Genomic DNA, 19,400 nt, shown 5'->3' with positions numbered 1-19,400 from the left:
CCTAATTTATATTATTACGAATTTTACTATACGAAATAACCTTTTTAGTTGATTTTAAAATTTTAATTTTATAGGTACCTATTATACATCTATTTTTATTATTTTACTGTATTTACAGAAAGGTGTTATTACATTTTGTATCATAAAAGTTGATTTAATATGGAATAACCGAATAAATATAATATATTTTTCTAATAATATAATAAACACAATATTTTCGGAAAAAATTAAATCAACTTACCTACTATAATATTAAAATTAAAACAACTGATTCTAATATCTATATATATCAAAAAAACTTAAAAAAAATTAATATGATTTTATATAGGTTATATAGTTTGATATAGGCGGTAAGTTTCCACTCAGAATCGTTTTTCGTTTACAATGATACATCAATACATCATTAAATTCAAATTTAACACACCTACTCGAATAGTCATATAATACTATAATAGTGACTAGACACCTAATGTACATACAGAAAAATAATACCCACTTACCTACAATTTTTTTTTTTTTTATTAATTTTATATTTGTTCCCATATAAAACAATTTTTTACCTGAATTAAAAATATTAAAAATACATAGGCACAGAGTTTGTTCAAAATGCTAAATGTTCTGAACGAGATTAAAAAAGGTTATAATGGTAAATGGACGTGCCAATTATATAAAGAGTGCTCCAAGAAAAAACATAAGACAAAAAAAGAAAAGAAAGCATTCTTTAAATTCCACAATATAAGACTTAGAAAACCGAAACTGAAAAGAAATAGCGGAGAATGAAGAAGATTTGTAGTAGGCATGACAAAATAGTCCAAAGCCCGAAAAATATTAAAAATTTAAAAATTGATATATTTGCTTCAAATTATCAAAATACGATAGAAAAAGACTTTTTTATTGGACCCTAGTTGCGCCTATTAGCTATTATGATAAAAAAAATTCTTAAAAACAGAAAGTTTTAAAATAGTATATTATATTTATGCCTAAAAATCTTCAATAAATTTTAAATAACCTGTCATGGTCGTTAGTACCTATTTTAAAATTAAAATTAAGTATAATAAATAATAATAATACAGCTATCACAACACAAAAATGAGTAAGGGGTAAGTGGTAAGCTATATAAAATATTGTAAAAGAAACCTTAATAGTTTTTAGTTTTCACAGTATATATAAAATAAAAACATAAATTGATAACCGCTCTAATATACAGGAAGTGTCAAATGCTAAATGCACATAAATAAAAATCATACCTTTATGGCTTTATATATATATTAATTAATATTTTGTAATTGATAAAGAAAAATGTACGTGGAATTCAATATTCATGATTGTCTTTTTCACTATGATTCTAAAAATGTTATCAACATAAGTTTATAAAAAAAACTAAAAAATTCAAAAATGTTGAATATGTCCTAATAAATAACTATTAATAGTTTAAATTGAGTAAATATTATGGTACTTCAGGTAATTTAATTGAATAACAGTGAAATGTTTCAGGTTTCTATGACTAACATTTTAGATAGGTAACAAAAAAATAATTTTAATTGTTATGAAAAAGTATAATATTAAAAAAAAAAAAATAAATTTTAAATACAACTTACTTCATGTAATGAAATTCCATCATTAGACCCTTTCTCTTAAGTCGTAAGTCTTTTTTTAATATACCTAGCTAATTTATTGTATCTAATTGTATTAACCTTATAAATATCATTTGTGATCAATTATTCACTTTTGATTTACCTACAACAAAATATGTAAAAATAAATTTTATTAAAAACTGGTGTTGTGTAAAAATTTCAGTTTTTCCTTAATTTTTTTTTTCAGTTATTTTTAAAAGCACTGAACATTTCCTATTGTAAGTACCAACTAAATTCAATTTTCTATCAAAAAACATCCTTAAAGTTGAAGATGGAAACATTTTTTCTACAATAAATCATGTAAATATACACTAAAAAAAAAAAAAAAAAATAATCATTGTATATACTAAAAGTAATACATTCATGGCTCCGCTCACAATCAAGTATCAACACAATCTAATATAATTATAATATATATTATAATTCTTCTAACTATATACATAAAACATTCTGTATAAAAATAAAAATATATATTTTTACCCACATTTCATAGATTTCAAGAAGGTGTACAGTAAGAGTATAAAAGTTATTTACTAAGGTTTCTGTCTAGACTGTATTATAGTACTCCAGTTTATTGATAATATTTTTAGATTAACTTTAAGCCTTAAGGTATATCACAAAACATATCTTACACTATTTCATGGTACTTATAGCAGTGTTGACTTATGAGTAATTAACAATATTATATGAAACATCTGATACAGGTATATAAATATACTACATATTAATAAATAAATGTAATTATTAGTATTAAACCCAATAAATTACAGGATATGTCATTGATAAACTAGTTTTATTAACTGTAAATGGATTTATTTATTTTTAATAGAAAAATAAGATTACTCACATATAGAGGATAATTTTGAAGTGTTAACTGCCATATTTTAATGTAGGCAATACCAAATAAAATGTTTGTTACCCAGTTATCGAATTGGGTTAAAAGTAGAGTTGAATAAATATTGATCGGCATACACATTTTTTCTTTCTTTGAGCTTAAATCTAAGTATAATTGAATAATATATATACATCTATTAAAAAAATGTAAAACTTGGAGTAATTATAATAACTAAAGTTCACTTTTTTCATATTATTTAGACAGTATTTCAACTACAATTTTAATTTATAGGTATATAGGTAACAAAATAACAAATGTCCAAATATCAAGTATCAAACATAAGTACTTAACCTTTGTAACAACTTACCTAGTACCATTTATATTTAATAATAGGTAACCATTAGAATTTTGATACAAAATTAACTATCACATATCAGTCAAGTTTTTATGTATTATGCAAAAAAACAAGTTTGAAAGTAAAACACAATCATAATAAAAAAAAATACAGTTAGTTAAAAGATATGTTTATAATCAATAATTTATACACCAATAGAACATAATGATCATATGAATATGATAGTTCCCTCAATAATATAAACAATTTTAAGATACGTAGAGATGAAATTTACAAAATTTATATTAAAATACATTTTAAAATTTTACTTTTTCCTCTGTTTCATTTTATTTTTTCTAATGATCATTTCTTCTACTGTTATGTCCACGTCCATTTTACCATGTTCATGAGGATCACGCTGCAGTACGCCGAGTTTTTTCATTAAATTCTCTACATCAGTATTCATCCCGTTAAATGATAGTCTGGACATAGGTAGAAGATCATAAAACGGTTCCCAATTATTAGTTTTGGAAACATCTTTTTTTTTAGGCCTATGTTCAGATTTAATTGTTATAGCTTCTTCTTTTGTGTCTAAATCTGGATTCATAAACTTCATTTTCATTAATGCTTTGGAAAAATTTTTATGGGGATCTATTTTCGTTGACTTAACTTTACCCATTGTTGCAATAGGTAGTTTTAAAAAAAAAAACAAATAAAAATTTACTAACTGGTCAACGATTCAAACTTAATAGATCAAAACAAGTAGTTATCTAGGATAACATTGCACTTCACACATTTAAAATTGTAAATTGTAATAAAATAAAGAATATTTATAACTTTTAGTTTATAAATTGTAATTATTAGTTAGACTTCACAAAACAGTTAGTACACGACGTCTTAGAGATAGAAGTTATACAATATTATAGCTCGCGCTGAAGATATAAACATGAAAGCATGGATATTAAATAATAATTAGTAAGTACAATATTTACATATTAAAATGAGCAATATTAGATAACCACATTCACATAATTGATAAAGCGTGATATTGATATTTTATAAAAAAAATAACAGTGTAGCCAATGGAACAAATGTAGTTTAGTTCCCTCTCGATATTTTCGATTTTTTTCTTCCCAAAATGTGTGTTTTAAAACACTGAATACAAAAATCTAATTCAAAAATTCTCGCAAATCATTATTTTGGAAGTTATATCTTTCCAAAGTTTACGATTTTACACATTTACGCATGCATGCACGAAACGCTGTATACTTTGCTTTCCTACGTTTTCGTATTGGATAGTCACCTCTTGGGCCTTATTAATTTTTTTTTTTGTTATAATATTATTATCTAAAGTAGTTTTGATGAAAAATTTAGATTATACTTAAATTTTTATACTTAACGACTTTCAAAAGGCAATAAAACCGATAAATAATAATGTTTTATTCATGGTGGATATATCTACCTTGGTTTTATTTTCGTGAATAAATCCTTCATAATAATAAAACAAATTAACACAATATCACAATATTCCCAGTGGCGTAGCCAGTAGGAGGGCTGATGCGGCTGCAGTCCCCTCCCTCCACCTGAAATATCAAGAAAATGTAAAAATTATTTTAATCTTTAATGGTCTATGAAAATAGTCGCTACAAAAATCTTAAATTGTATTTTACAAAAATTGATCAGCCCTCCCAGAAAAAAAAATCTTGGCTACGCCACTGCAATATCCCTAGGCAGTGACTACGCGTGTATCGGCACTCGTCGCTACGCTCCACAAATCGAAAATATCCCTCGACTTGTTATGCAAAACCTCCTCATGTAGGTTACAGGGTAAAAACTAAAATATGTATTAATAATCATTAATATTAATATGAAAACGTAGGAAAGCAAAGTATACAGCGTTTCGCGCATGCATGCGTAAATGCATAAAATCGTAAACTTTGGAAAGATATAACTTCCAAAATAATGATTTGAGAGAATTTTTGAATTAGATTTTTGTATTCAATGTTTTAAAACACACATTTTGGGAAGAAAAAAATCGAAAATATCGAGAGGAAACTAAACTGCATTTAGTGCATTTATACCAAAAAAATAATTAATTTAATTAATAACCGGATACTGACTATAATACTGACAATACAACTATATATCTAATAGTTTAATTTAATTTGTCATGTATAGAAAATATTTTCCTTGCTTTCTTTCTATAATTTTATCTTAGAAAATTTGAGCAGTCAGAAGTCGTTTTTATTGTTATTTAAATACAACACTTCAGTCTCCAAGTCATTTTTGAATTATACAAAATATTTTATGAGGAAATGTAACTTAGCCTTGTAGGCTATTGAGGAATTAACAAAAGGTCTTCACTCTTCATTTCAAATTATAGTTATAGATCATTAAATCAAATCAAAACATTCATAAATATAATTCTTGTTTTATTTTCAATAATTTTACCGCTAGATAGATTATAATACAAATGTTATTTTGTAAACAAAAAACTGTACACATAAGTAATTGTTTGACATTTTTTTTCTTATGAGACATGCCAATTTATGCGCATGCTTGTTAAAATATTACCTATTTCCTTACTTTATATTTTTGGGACTATGAATTTTATCAATAGCAATTTTGGAAATATTTCGGTAGTCGAGATAACCCGGAACTTGAAATTATCCTTTATTTTATGTATTGAAATACACAAAATAATATAATTTTTGTCCAACAACTTTGTCATAAATTTATTTCTACTCGGCGTAAATGCATTTTCCAGGCGTGATTTACAACTTGAGGCAAACAGTTAAAACGAGTTTATTATAAAATGTTATTGTATTACAAGTCGCTTAAAATATTTCAATCATTAAAAGTGAACCACTCAGACTGACCACATACCTTCCAGTAGAACTGGTTGCGATCATCGTTGCTGAATGGTCATTACTGCGAACAGCAGACCACCAGCAGCCTCACGCTCTGGTACATGGACAAGTCTCATCATCGTGGCTGATGACGACTCCAGATTTGCACCTGGAGGGGACGATGCATACTACAGAAATGATCCTGTGAAGTATGATCTTAATTTGTCTGATGACGCCGGCCCATACTTATGTTAGGCATCGATAGCTTAACACAAGCTACTCACAGACTTGCACATCGGATTTTGTCACATTATGGACCGAACTTATTTACTAAAATGTATTTATATACGCTCTTTTTGTCTATTGAGTAATCGTTAGGTTAGCCGAATTCAAGTAAAGTGTGTTGGGCGCACCAAAATCGGCGTTTCAATGCCGCGGCACAGTAAGAGAACAACGTTAGTGCCATCTAGCGGCACCCTTTAGTACAATTTTTGAAAATAGTCATCCACTAAATCACGAACTAAGATATCTTAATTCGTGGCTAAGTGAATAAAGTGATCGTTTTTGTCATGACTTTATGAAATTATTAATTAATAACTGTTAAAATTACCATTGAACACTTATTATGACAAAAATAGTTAACTTAAAGCTACGGTACCATATTTATACTTGATAATAAAATGCCAATTAATTGTGTCTATCAACCGCATTTGTTATTGTTTTCTATTTAAATATTCTAAACTAACTAATATAATTATAACTAAGATATATCTTAGTCCGTGCTGTATACAGTAATAATAAGAACAAAATAAAAATAATTAAAGGTATAAGGCCCGATAAGGGGATGAGGCTAATTGATAGGGAAAGGTAAAAAATGTGAGCAACGAACACCTTTACAAATAGAGTACATAAAATATAACATTACCACTCAAAATAGCAATAAATAATATGTAATTTAAATTTTGTTTTTATTTCACACGACAATATTGTTATTGGCAATAGAAATGACAAAAATAGATTTTTTTTATTATTATCATTATTATTACAACGCTGTGATGATGCCCTTATTATTAATTATTATAAAGTACTGTATATAATCCATTTGTATAGTATACATGAATAATAAATATAATCATTTATATATTTATTATGTTTTACGATTCTTATGTAGTTACGTAGACTATATTGTACTACTATTGTAATTTATAACTTAAATATTTTTCTCCGATAGTTTTCCGAAAGATGTTCATAGATGGCTCTGCCGTCAACCATCTACTAGAACGCGGCATCGTTGAAGCTTTTTCAAAACCTTCAACTGTTTTCTCTTGTCTTATCATCAAATAAATGACATAATTAACGAAAATATTTAGTCAGGTAATATTCCAGTTAACGAATTCGATTCATATAATGCCAAAATCCGATGTGCAAGTGTAAGAGCAGCTTGTGTTAAGCTATCGATGCCTAACATAAGTATGGGCCGGCGTCACTCAGACAAATTAAGATCATACTTCACAGGATCATTTCTGTAGTATGCATCGTCCCCTCCAGGTGCAAATCTGGAGTCGTCATCAGCCACGATGATGAGACTTGTCCATGTACCAGAGCGTGAGGCTGCTGGTGGTCTGCTGTTCGCAGTAATGACCATTCAGCAACGATGATCGCAACCAGTTCTACTGGAAGGTATGTGGTCAGTCTGAGTGGTTCACTTTATTTAAAAGCTAATAAAAAATTAAATATCTTTGACTCGTCTGAAACACGAAACTTTTCGCACTCAAATTCAAACATATTCTTTCTTTTTCTTGTTTTATTAGATATAATTATAATTCGATTGATTCATCGAGATATAATATTTTTGCTACTTAACAATTAAATTTGATGCAAGATTCCAAAAACCTACTTGACGTGATCGAAACTTGATAGTTGGTAATGATGTAATGATCTTTACTTCATTAGTTTAAACAATTTTTCAATTTTTATAATTGAATAGCCGTATACAGCTATCTAATCTAATCTACGTAGATTAATCTAAACTAATAGTAAATGAATTACAAACACTCGATTATCTATCTAGTCGGCTAACCATTTTTTAAATATTAGGTATGACGAAATTAATTTTTATAGTTACTTATTATTTGCATATTAATTTCGAATATTATCATAATCGATTTACGAGAGATAAGAATTGCATCGACATTAACGCGATTAGAAATAATGACCTGTGTTCTATTATTTTTATATAATAAGACAATGATTGAACCAAAACTATCAGAGTTGGATATAAATGTTAATTAGTAATTACATTTATACGTCCGACCTATCGGCTAGCAACAGTTGGAAAACGATTTGAATTTACATTTAATAATAAGACGTATAATAATTATTATTTATCATACAATACATGCCGGGCATCCCACCGGCGAGTAGATAACGCGATTTCCATTTTATTGATAACGAGCAACAAGTGGACACTGGACCATGGTAATTCCGAATTAATTATTTTCAAACCTTTGAATCTCGTTCATTGTGCTATAGAAATTAAAATCCTTCATTTAGCAGTTTAGCACCACACACTTCAATAACTCGTGTACTAGTATTAGTTGTATTTACTTCTCAGTAATTTTATTGTTAGTACTCATCATCGTCATGTCCGAAGCAATTGTTGCAAAAGTACTGTCTGGTACTGAATTGTCCAAGTAAGTTGTAAGTTTAAGTTTGATGATATACTTATTAATATATATCCTCATCACGTATTAGGGAAACGAAAATTGCCCTAAAAAAACAAACGGATGCACTTGCTGAACATTTTAATGGGTTTAAAGCACACCTCGTTATTGTTCAAGTAGGAGGACGCGATGACTCCAATGTTTATATCAGACAGAAAATTAAGTCTGCGGCTGAAGTGGATGTGGAAGCATCACATATACAGTATCCCAAGACAATCACTCAAAATGAGGTGTGTAGTTTATTATGGTTTTAAAATTGAATTAATTCTGCTTCAATTGAAGCAGTTGCAAAAATATTCATTTTTATTTTTCCATTTATATCATAATATAATTATTTGGTCTGCTTATGTTAATTAGTTATTGTCAGAAATCAATAAATACAACAGTGATCCATCTGTACATGGTATTATCGTTCAAATGCCATTAGACTGTATAGAAAATATCGATTCACATTTGATCACCAATGCTGTTTCCCCTGAAAAGGATGTTGATGGGTTAATATATTTTATACATACTGTATCTTAAACCAGGGGCAGACTGATATGAGTGGCGATTGTCGCCTGGGCTTTTTTATATTAGAGACATTGCTTTAGTTTTAGCCGATAAAATATTAAATTTTGGAGTAGGTAATTTAAATTTAAATTTATACAGTAAGGTGTATACAATATTATTATTGTAGTTTAATATAATAGCAATCAGTAGGTGATTAAAATATATCATTTAATATTTATAAGTTATTATACTCACATGTACTTGAATATTACAATGAATAACAATTGATTTACCATAGATTACAAAAACAAAAATGTTTTTACCACATCTGTGCTGTTACCAATAAATAACTATCTTTAGGTGTGTTAGACTAATTAATAAAAATTATGTTATGCCTCTTTATTTACTAAATTTAATGACCATTAAAAACAAATTGGTATCAGTCTACCCCTTGTCCTTAAAATTATTTGAAAGATATTTTAAATATTGTATGTATCTTTATGTTTATGTACATAGTTTAAACATTGTTAATGAAGGTCGAGTAGCAATTGGTGATTTAACTGGTCTAATCCCTTGCACTCCAAATGGTGTTATTCAACTAATAAAAAGGTAATCATTTTTTTTCCTATTTAAATCATATAAATATTTAATTATTTTTTAATTATAATTCTAGAAGTGGAATTGAAATTTCTGGAACGAGAGCTGTAGTATTGGGTCGCAGTAAAATTGTTGGGGCACCCGTGGCTAGTTTACTTTTATGGCATAATGCTACTGTTACAATTTGTCATTCCAAAACTAAGGACATTGAAAAAGAGGTATATTTATAAAGTCAACTATAATATAATTAGTACATTTATGAGAATATATAAAAATAACTCATAACTTTTTAAATATGTTTATATTTTCTGATTAAACCAACCATTTTTATTTTTATCTTAAATAAATACCATTTTTTAGCTAGAGTTCCAACAATGATTATTAGCTATGTTTAATATACATTTTGATAATTTTCTGTTTACATGTTAATATATTTTTGTTTGAACATTTTTTTTGAGTAACTAGTTTATATCTAGTTTATTCTATTCAAAAATACATTTTATTTGTCACCTATCAAACATTTAATACTACTAAATAATTTTATATTTAGGTATCCAAAGCAGATATTTTAGTAGTTGCTATTGGCAAACCAGAATTTGTTCATGGGTCATGGATAAAACCAGGAGCAGTAGTTATAGACTGTGGTATCAATTCTCTTCCAGGTAATTATCTTTGTAAGTTTGACAATTTAATTTGTGTATAATTTTTACATTTTACTTAGACTCTTCAAAAAAGTCTGGTTACCGTTTGGTTGGAGATGTTCACTATGCATCAGCATCTCAGATAGCATCTGCCATAACACCAGTGCCTGGTGGTGTTGGACCTATGACTGTAGCTATGTTGCTCTCAAATACTGTACAAGCAGCTACAAAGGTTGCAAACATTATTTACAAGAGTCAATGGAATTTAGAGATACTTCCATTAAAACTTCAAAGACCAGTGCCAAAGTATAGTTGATAATATTATAATGAATTCTCTTATTTAAACCAAAATTAAAAATATTTTCTTTTGTTATCAGTGATATTGAAATAGCTAGAAGTCAAGAACCAAAGAATATAATGGTGTTGGCTAAAGAAATAGGTCTAAAAGAATCTGAAGTGTTTTTATATGGTAATAAAAAGGCCAAAATTTGTATATCAATTTTAGACCGCCTGAAGAATATGAAAAATGGAAAATATGTTGTGGTTACTGGGTATGTAAATATAAATAAAAAATTATTAATATAATAATAATTCTTGTTTATTAGTGCAGTCAGGATCGTTTAAGAAATTTTTAAGAAAACTATTAATGGAACAACTTTAATTTTAATGATTAATGTTAGGAATAATAATAGTAATAATATGCATAACACTATTTAAATATGTCTTTATTTATGTTCACAATATGAAATATTTGTTAACATAAATATGAGACAATTATAAACAATTTATTTTAATTTTATAATAATATATGCAATAGTTAATTTAAATACTAATACTATTTAGCATTTATCTTATTTTTAATTAATAATTTATTAAATAAATAGTTATAATATATTTAACTAAATATAAATTGTATTTGAGATCAAATCTCTTCCTTGAATGAACCTTTATTAATATAGTAAATTTTTTGATGATAAAATATTCTGATTTAAAATCATATTTTAGTATCACGCCTACATCATTAGGTGAAGGTAAGAGCACAACAACAGTAGGTCTCGTTCAAGCATTAGCAGCACACTCCAAAAAAAATACTATTGCTTGTTTGAGACAGCCTTCACAAGGGCCGACATTTGGAATTAAAGGTTTGTGAATATTTTAATAAATTTTACTAATTAGTTATTTGTTTGGGATTAAAAGTGATTTTGTTTATTAATACTGCTTTTATCAGGTGGCGCAGCTGGCGGTGGTTACTCTCAAGTGATACCAATGGAAGATTTCAATCTCCATCTGACTGGCGATATACACGCAGTAACAGCTGCAAACAATTTGATGGCTGCACAAATTGATACTCGTATGTTCCACGAGGCTACTCAAAAGGACCAAGCCTTATATGATCGTCTTGTACCAACTGTGAATGGTGTACGTAAGTTTTCTACCATACAATTGAACAGGTTAAAGAGGCTTGGAATCAACAATACTGACCCGTCAACGTTGACTGCTGAAGAAATCACTTCTTTCTCTAGACTAAATATTGATCCAAATACCATAACATGGAATAGAGGTAAATATTAAATAATATTCGCATATGGTATTGTATTTTAAATTATGATTAACTTGGAATAATATTTTATGGTTATAAAAATAATATTTTCACTTTTAGTAATGGATACAAATGACCGCTATTTACGTAAAATTACGGTTGGCCAATCACCAACTGAGAAAAACCTTACTAGGCAAACATGTTTTGACATATCTGTGGCCAGTGAAATCATGGCTATACTAGCTCTAGCCAAAGATGTCAGAGATCTAAAAGAAAGACTATCAAACATAGTGGTTGCGCAGGATACCAATGGTAAAGATGTCACTGCAGATGACTTAGGTATGACTGGTGCAATGGCTGTGCTTTTGAAAGATGCCATTAACCCAACGTTAATGCAGACTCTTGAAGGAACACCGGTACTGGTGCATGCAGGCCCATTTGCTAATATTGCTCATGGTGCGTCATCTATTGTGGCTGATCTGCTAGCTTCTAAACTAGTTGGCCCTGATGGCTATGTTGTTACTGAAGCCGGTTTTGGATCAGATATTGGTGAGTATGATATAAAAATAAAGAGACAAGTAAATGAAAACACCTCATAAATATAACATTTCACTAAATTTCAATTTTTAATAAATTCTTATAGGAATGGAAAAATTTTTCAACATCAAAACCAGATATTCTGGTCTTTTGCCAAATACCATAGTATTAGTGTGTACTATTAGAGCCTTAAGAATGCATGGGGGTGGAGCTATCAGTCCCAATATCTCTGTTACATCAGAAGAAAAAGAAGTAACTAAATTGATTTGTTTCTAAGATCATCTAATAATGTTAATTTTTCCTTACAGGAAGCATTAAGTAAAGGCGTAGCAAATTTGCAAAAGCACGTCAGCAATAGTGTCAAATATGGTATTCCTGTAGTCGTGGCTATAAACGCTATGAAGGACGACACCGAAAATGAATGGAAAATTGTTAGAGATGCTAGTCTACAGGCAGGTGCCATAGATGCGGTTGTTAGTACCCACTGGGAAAATGGTGGATCTGGAGCTATCAAATTAGCTGAGGCTGTCATTACAGCCAGTCAACAATCTCAGGAATTCAAGTAATCTACAATACTATTGTTTGTCTTGACGTAAATATTAAATTCCTGTTTTAAAATGTAGATTTTTGTATGACCTGAATATGCCACTGAAACTCAAGATCGAAACTATTGCTAAAGAAATGTATGGTGCAAAATCTGTGGAGTTTAATGAAAATATTTTAAACAAGTTGAATAAATATGAATCTAAGGTAACAACAACATGTCATGTCTATCAATTTAATAATTTCTTAGTGTACAAATCAAAATACTTATTTTTTAATATGAAATACATCCTAATTTTCTATAAAGTATTTTTACCTTTATGAAATCAAGAATCTATTACATATTTTACACCTACTCTATACATTTTTTTTATCATTAAATAAAGAAAGGTTTTAAATAGGTACTATTAAATACTTACAGGGTTATGGAAAGTTACCAGTGTGTATAGCAAAAACAGCGTTGTCATTAAGTGGAGATCCAAGTCTAAAAGGCGTACCTACAGACTTCACACTACCAATAGTGGATGTATATGTATCTGTTGGTGCCGGATTTGTTGTTACAATAGCCGGAGAAGTAATATATATTATTTTAGCAAAAATAATGAATAGTATTATAATAACAAAAATGTATAATTTTTTATTTTATATATAGATATCCAAAATGCCTAGCTTGTCTACTCGTCCAAGTATCTACGATATAGACTTGAACACTGAAACAGGAGAAATTATTGGTCTGTTTTAGTGCAACCATTTTACCATACCCACACACATAGTGCCATATAAATTCTTGTTAAAATACAAGTACCTATCATTATTATATTTTAATTGTTTAAATAAATTAATATATAAAATAAAAATACATTATGGAATTTTCAGTTTATTTCATATTACATCATATATTTTTTTATTTTATTTTATTTTGTTTGAACTTAAATTGTATTTTTCACTCTTAAATAGAGACAAGTTAATAACAACACATGTTAGTACACTATTTTTTTTATACTAAATGATGCTTTAATTATATGCTATAAATTTATCTTTTAAATATCTTTTTTAGTAAAAATGGTAACAGTTAACAATTAATTTAGTGTTTTTTAATTTTTGTTTAGAACACCTTATATCTCCATTGTGTTCATCCCTCAGTTAGCTACCTGTACATAGTTTCCGTTGTTTATTACAAGGTATTTATTTACCTTCCATTGCTCCTAATACATAATAAATATTTTTTCTACATTGCATATAAAATATAAGTTGTTTATATTTTGTCCTTTTATTTAATATTAATAAGACTGCGACTTACCACAATTCTTATTAACTATTTAATAATTGTTTGTTGATTCAAAACAAAATACTAAAAATGTATTAAATATTTTAATATTGCAGTTGAATAAAAAAATAATTTTAGTATGGATCTATTCAAAGTAAAATTGTAGGTACTAGCCTGTAATAATAAATAGATACCAAGTTCTATTTAAATTTTAAATTGTATAATATGGAATCATAGTTTATTGCTTTATATTAAGATATGTAACCGATTACAAACCATGAATGTAGAATGGTCTTAGTGTTAAGTCGAGCCCGGACTTATATGCTCTAAAAACCTTTAAAATATGCTAACAAATCTATAATTTAATTATTTTTAATATCTTTACATACAATTATTTTATATCATGATAAAATTTCAATGGTGAAAATATTTCTTTTTTTTAAAAATTTGGTATGTCCCTAAATGAAAATGAATACATACCAAATGCAAATTGTTTTGACTGTAAATATAACTATAAATATGTTATTTAATTAATATAATCAAAACATTACATAATATGCATTTAAAAACTGTCTATATGCAAAGAAAAATCTTAAAATACAGAAATATGTTGTACGCTTGTAACGTGTCAAAAATGCAAAAATATGTAAAATAAAACTTTGTATTTTAGATCTATTGACTATAATTAAAACTTGTAGCTTATCTAGCTACTTTTTGGACTGTGAAAAAAAAACTTACAAATGCATAGCCCTAGTTATAAGCTTTAACTATATCTTTATAATCAATAATGATTGAATTATGCAGGAAAACATTTTTATGAATGTAGAATATAAAAAGTTACTTTAAGAATATTTGTCATATTTATAATATATATAATAGTTTGAGAAATGTTAAAATAAATTAATGCAAATTAATTTTAAATCTACAAATTTAGTACTTATAATAAATTATTACCAATCAATAATTTATTTTTAAAAATGTCTTATTTGATTATTTGTTATTAAACAAATTCAGTAATATATTTTTTTTAATTAAAAAGTATTAAATATTACTAATTAATTTTACTAAAAGCATTATTAATAAATAATTTCCTATAATTACAAACTATTACCATTATTTTCATTCAAAATTGTTTAAGGGAATATGTTTCATTGTTTATAGTTAAGGATAATTTTAATGTTTATTAAAGGTTTTTGTTTCTTACTGACTTTTCATTTTACCTTGTTAGGATTATTTTAACCAATTACTTGCATGTAAATTAAATGATTATATTTTAAGAAAAATATATAAATATAATTATACATAATCTAACAAAAACTAGATATAATAGAAACTATTTGATTCGAACAGCTGCCCTGAGACGTGCTGATCTGCTTCTAGGATTTGATTCAACCTCTTCAACACTTGGAGTTATTACATGTTTGTGGATTTGATGCCAACAAGTGTCATTTACTACACTCATAAACTCCTTATCATAGGCCTGCATTGGGTTAATATACTTCAAGGGTAGAGTGTTAGCCATGTTTTCATTGATATTACCCTGAATGTGTCGTTTTACTATGGTATCTTCTAGGGAATGAAAAGCAACCGTCACCATCACTCCACCCATTTTCAAATAATGACTTGCCAACACTATGCTATGGTTGATTTCGTTCAATTCGTTATTGACAAATATGCGTAATGCTTGGAACACTTTAGTGGCCGGATGAGATGGTCTATGTAACATATCGCTTCTCATCTCATTGTCACAAACATTTTGAACAAGCTCACAAAAATCACGCGTAGTTTTTAATGGTTTGAATAAATACCTGAAATACAACAATAAGTAGATAAAATATTAGTTACTGATTCAGAGTAGAACATTTAAATATTTTATGTTAATGTAATTAAATGTATTAGGTAAATTAATAGTGAGAATTCAAAGTATTAATATTTAATACATCCAACTAAGTTTTAAACTTTTAAAAACTTAAATTTACTATTATTAAAACTCAATTCTACTTATGATAATACTTTGGAATTGTACCTTGCTTCGATCACAGCATTTGCAATTTTTTTTGAGTGTTTTTCTTCTCCGTATACTTTAAATATCTTATACAGATCTGATTGATCAGCTTTGGCTAACACGTCTGCTGCTGTAACTGTCTGTTCTTCGGGATCCATTCGCATATCCAAAGGGCCATTCTTACTAATTGAAAAGCCTCTAGAAGCTGTGTCAAATTGCATAGAGGAAGCACCAAAATCAAATAAAATACCATCAAAGCTATTCATTTTGCATCCTAAATTTTTTAACAAAACTGGCAAATCACTAAATTTTCCCTTTAAAGGTACCACCCTGTTTGGATAACGTTCAGAAAGTTGTTTTGCCATGGCACATGCTGTTGGGTCTCTGTCCAAACAATAAACAACTGTTGTATCATTTTCTTGCAAAATCCTTTCTGTATGTCCCCCAGCACCGAATGTCATATCTATGATGTTGTGGCCGTTTTGTGGTGACAGATATCTAATTGCTTCTTCCAGCAGTACTGGCTTGTGGGGCCTGCTGCTGAGATGACGGACTGATTTTGTCTTTGATTTTGTTAAAAGTTGTTTTAAAAAAGCCTTCATTGTGTTTATTTAAAATCTCAAGAGATTCTTTGGATAATACAGAAGTACAATGATGAACACTGAGTCCTGATGCTGATGCTTGAATTGATCGCTTGTATTTGTTACAGTAGTAGTTGTCAGCAAGACGTTTGAGGGACTCGTACTTCTTTATGCACTTTGTGGTATCACCGCGGAAGGAATCACCAGAGCTGAAAGCTGCTCCCACTTCTTTGCGTATGTGTTCACCTAGATCTCTAAACAATAGAAAGCGAAATAGGTTGGCATCAATCATGAAACATACATATGAGGGAATTTATGAAAAATAACAAGGAAAGACGTTAACAGTAAAGATTTAACTACCTGCCAGTTTTACTGGGATCCAACGGCCATTGTTTCAACAGTTTCAAATAGTTTTTATAAAGGTTGGCCATCTGAAATAAAAAATAGTTAATGCAAATTTTATTTTTATTGTTTAACTGAAAATCTACTATCTATAAAACATTTTTATACAATAAGCAAGTTTGATTAGCAGTGAACAATATAAATTGGGAAATTACCCAGCATTAACACCCAGTACAGGTGTTAATTATTGAGAAATGCTTAATCAAAAGGTTCCTACACCATTTTCTTTTTAGTTTTTATTGAGAGTTAATGCATTTACGACAATAGGTGACAAATAATGATCATGAACAAAATAGGTTGGTTCATGGATATTAAACAATATGAAATAAAACCGATTGGCGTTACCTATTATGAGACTGTGCTTGTTGTAATTCAAGATGTTGGCTAAAATGTTAACTATATAGTTTCTGAAGTTTTTTTATATTTCAATAAACAAATTAAACTGACTAGTGACTACAAAATTGTCTAATCACTAAACTTCAAACTTTTCTGTATGTTGCACAACACAGTGTAAAGCACTATATTATATAATAATTACTATTTACTACATACTGAAGTAAACACGATCCGGTGGAAAAGTTTACCTATAAACCTTGAATGTCGCCAATGTCGATTGTGGATATCACGAATCACGAAGACGATTTAAAATAAAGATAAGATAACTCTTCTTGATAAACTAACCCTAAATATTAAACCACAGAATAGCAAACTATACCATAGAATAAATTATTCTGTGATGATACCAGTATACCATTAATAATATCGTCCGATAATTTGGCACTTTGGCAGATTTGTTTTGAAAATGTATTTATGAAAGCCAAGAATTTGAATGTCTATTATAGTTGTAGTTATAGCACTCAATGACTAATGAGTCAAATACTCAATCATCAATGGTGAAAATCGATATGCAACTAATGCAACTAAATCAACGAATCCCGGAATAAAAATCCCCGAGCAAAAAAATCCTTACACTTCAATTGTTTAAAAGCTAATTACAAAATTATTTATAATTAATTAATAACATAGATTTTGATAAAACAAAATAGGTACCATATCATTTATAAACACAATGTCACAATACATATTCTATAAATTAAAATTTGTGACGTGTTTATTAATGATTTATTTTGTTTTATTAAAATCTATATGTTTTTAATTAATTATAAATAATTTTGTAATTAGCTTTTAAAAAATTGAGTTGTAGGGATTTTATTTTATGAAGGGGAGCCTTATCATTTTTTCTTAAAAATTTTGTGTGAATAAAATAAAACATAAATAATGTATTATTCATAATTTATTACTTTAACAAAAATTTTGTTGAGGTTTACAATGTTAAGACTCCAATACTCCATAGATGATAGATCCCTTCTCTGGGTACAATATTACTACCAACTATCAGTATTCGAAGAGGGCGAATATTCAGTGTATGTTTGTGTATGCTTAAAAATTAAGAATTGTTGTCATTGTTTTCCGTGGTTATTTTTTTTTTGTTTGTTTGTTTTACCTGTCTTATATAAATAACTACCATAAACGAAGAAGCGAAATATGCTTTTATAAAAGATTTCATAACCATTAATCGTCTAGCCGGACATACTAACCCTCTATAGGCTCTAATAAAAAAACTAAATCTCTATTCCAATACCTGGTAATCCCTAAAGGCCTAAGACGCTTGAAGTATAAGTGTTGTCGAGATCTGTTACACAACTATACTCTATTCCAAATAAGAACAGGCTTCGGCGGCCAACTTGTCGTACCAGCAGCTGGTAGGTAAGGACAAACGGATGTGCCCGACGTAAACTGGTTGCCGTCGAAGCCTGTTCTTATTTGGAATAGAGTATAAATGAAAAAATAAGTATATAAAAAAAGATCCTTAATTTAAGTCAAACCCGTATACTCTGGCCATTAAAATAATTGTGAATTTATCTATTGAATTTATTTTTTAAATAAATCAATAATTGTCAATTAATTATTCTCATACCATATGGCATACAATATGGAATTGTTCGGTTAATACTAAATAATAGTTAAATTTCCTTAATAGATTACACATTATATAATTTTACGTAATACGTCCAATTACCCCTGTCGGTTAAAAACGAGTTGGCCATACACAAACTTAAAACAAACATCGCGAGGTTGTTTTTAATGTTTTTTATTGCCCATTGGGTACTAAAGAAATTAGTCTAATGAAGTTAATCAAGTTGGAATAATTTTATTATTTCTATAAAAATATACAATCTATATTATATAAGTATATAACACAATAAGCATATGGGTTCAGAGAAAAAAAAAGATCATGAATGATTTTAATGAAAAAAGTCATCCATTGATGACACATTGACTATTGAGATTTGAGATTGACACTAATTTGACACAATTTTTTTATCATATCTCAATAATACATGCAAGATAAATTACTT

General features: G+C 28.1%; 2 protein-coding genes and 2 non-coding genes across 4 annotated transcripts; 2 read left to right on the top strand and 2 right to left on the bottom strand.

Moving 5' to 3' along the window:
• Positions 1-5,667: 5,667 nt before the first annotated feature.
• On the bottom strand, positions 5,668-5,871 carry LOC132931092 (small nucleolar RNA U3). The gene has a single exon (XR_009662339.1). It is a non-coding gene; the product is annotated as a small nucleolar RNA U3 (small nucleolar RNA).
• A 1,279-nt stretch (positions 5,872-7,150) lies between these two features.
• Positions 7,151-7,354, top strand: LOC132931090 (small nucleolar RNA U3). The gene has a single exon (XR_009662338.1). It is a non-coding gene; the product is annotated as a small nucleolar RNA U3 (small nucleolar RNA).
• A 602-nt stretch (positions 7,355-7,956) lies between these two features.
• On the top strand, positions 7,957-13,808 carry LOC132929358 (C-1-tetrahydrofolate synthase, cytoplasmic). Its single transcript, XM_060994674.1, has 16 exons — positions 7,957-8,345; positions 8,407-8,605; positions 8,733-8,869; positions 9,384-9,476; positions 9,541-9,682; positions 10,015-10,126; positions 10,186-10,411; positions 10,483-10,656; positions 11,111-11,247; positions 11,334-11,666; positions 11,766-12,194; positions 12,289-12,434; positions 12,491-12,744; positions 12,806-12,932; positions 13,147-13,299; positions 13,378-13,808. The coding sequence occupies exons 1-16, from the start codon at positions 8,296-8,298 to the stop codon at positions 13,465-13,467; spliced, it is 2,802 nt and encodes a 933-aa protein (XP_060850657.1). The 5' UTR covers positions 7,957-8,295; the 3' UTR covers positions 13,468-13,808.
• Positions 13,809-15,239: 1,431 nt separating this feature from the next.
• Positions 15,240-16,737, bottom strand: LOC132929366 (probable methyltransferase-like protein 15 homolog). The gene is made up of 2 exons (XM_060994683.1): positions 16,019-16,737; positions 15,240-15,800 (listed from the first exon to the last, which is right to left on the bottom strand). Exons 1-2 carry the CDS (start codon positions 16,597-16,599, stop codon positions 15,326-15,328), a joined length of 1,056 nt encoding a protein of 351 aa, XP_060850666.1. The 5' UTR covers positions 16,600-16,737; the 3' UTR covers positions 15,240-15,325.
• Between the last annotated feature and the right edge of the window lie 2,663 nt (positions 16,738-19,400).

The sequence above is a fragment of the Rhopalosiphum padi genome, chromosome 4 (genome assembly GCF_020882245.1).
Source record: "Rhopalosiphum padi isolate XX-2018 chromosome 4, ASM2088224v1, whole genome shotgun sequence".
NCBI classification, from domain to species: domain Eukaryota; kingdom Metazoa; phylum Arthropoda; class Insecta; order Hemiptera; family Aphididae; genus Rhopalosiphum; species Rhopalosiphum padi.
This window is presented reverse-complemented; position numbering and strand designations above follow the sequence as displayed.

Bases quoted from the DNA above. Each gene is read 5' to 3' on its own strand.
- LOC132929358 (XM_060994674.1), top strand. From the start codon at position 8,296: ATGTCCGAAGCAATTGTTGCAAAAGTACTGTCTGGTACTGAATTGTCC. The intron at 11,248-11,333 runs GTTTGTGAATAT...TGCTTTTATCAG, and splicing joins GCCGACATTTGGAATTAAAG to GTGGCGCAGCTGGCGGTGGT. The intron at 12,933-13,146 runs GTAACAACAACA...AAATACTTACAG, and splicing joins TGAATAAATATGAATCTAAG to GGTTATGGAAAGTTACCAGT.
- LOC132929366 (XM_060994683.1), bottom strand. From the start codon at position 16,599: ATGAAGGCTTTTTTAAAACAACTTTTAACAAAATCAAAGACAAAATCA. The intron at 15,801-16,018 runs GTACAATTCCAA...GTTGTATTTCAG, and splicing joins AATGCTGTGATCGAAGCAAG to GTATTTATTCAAACCATTAA.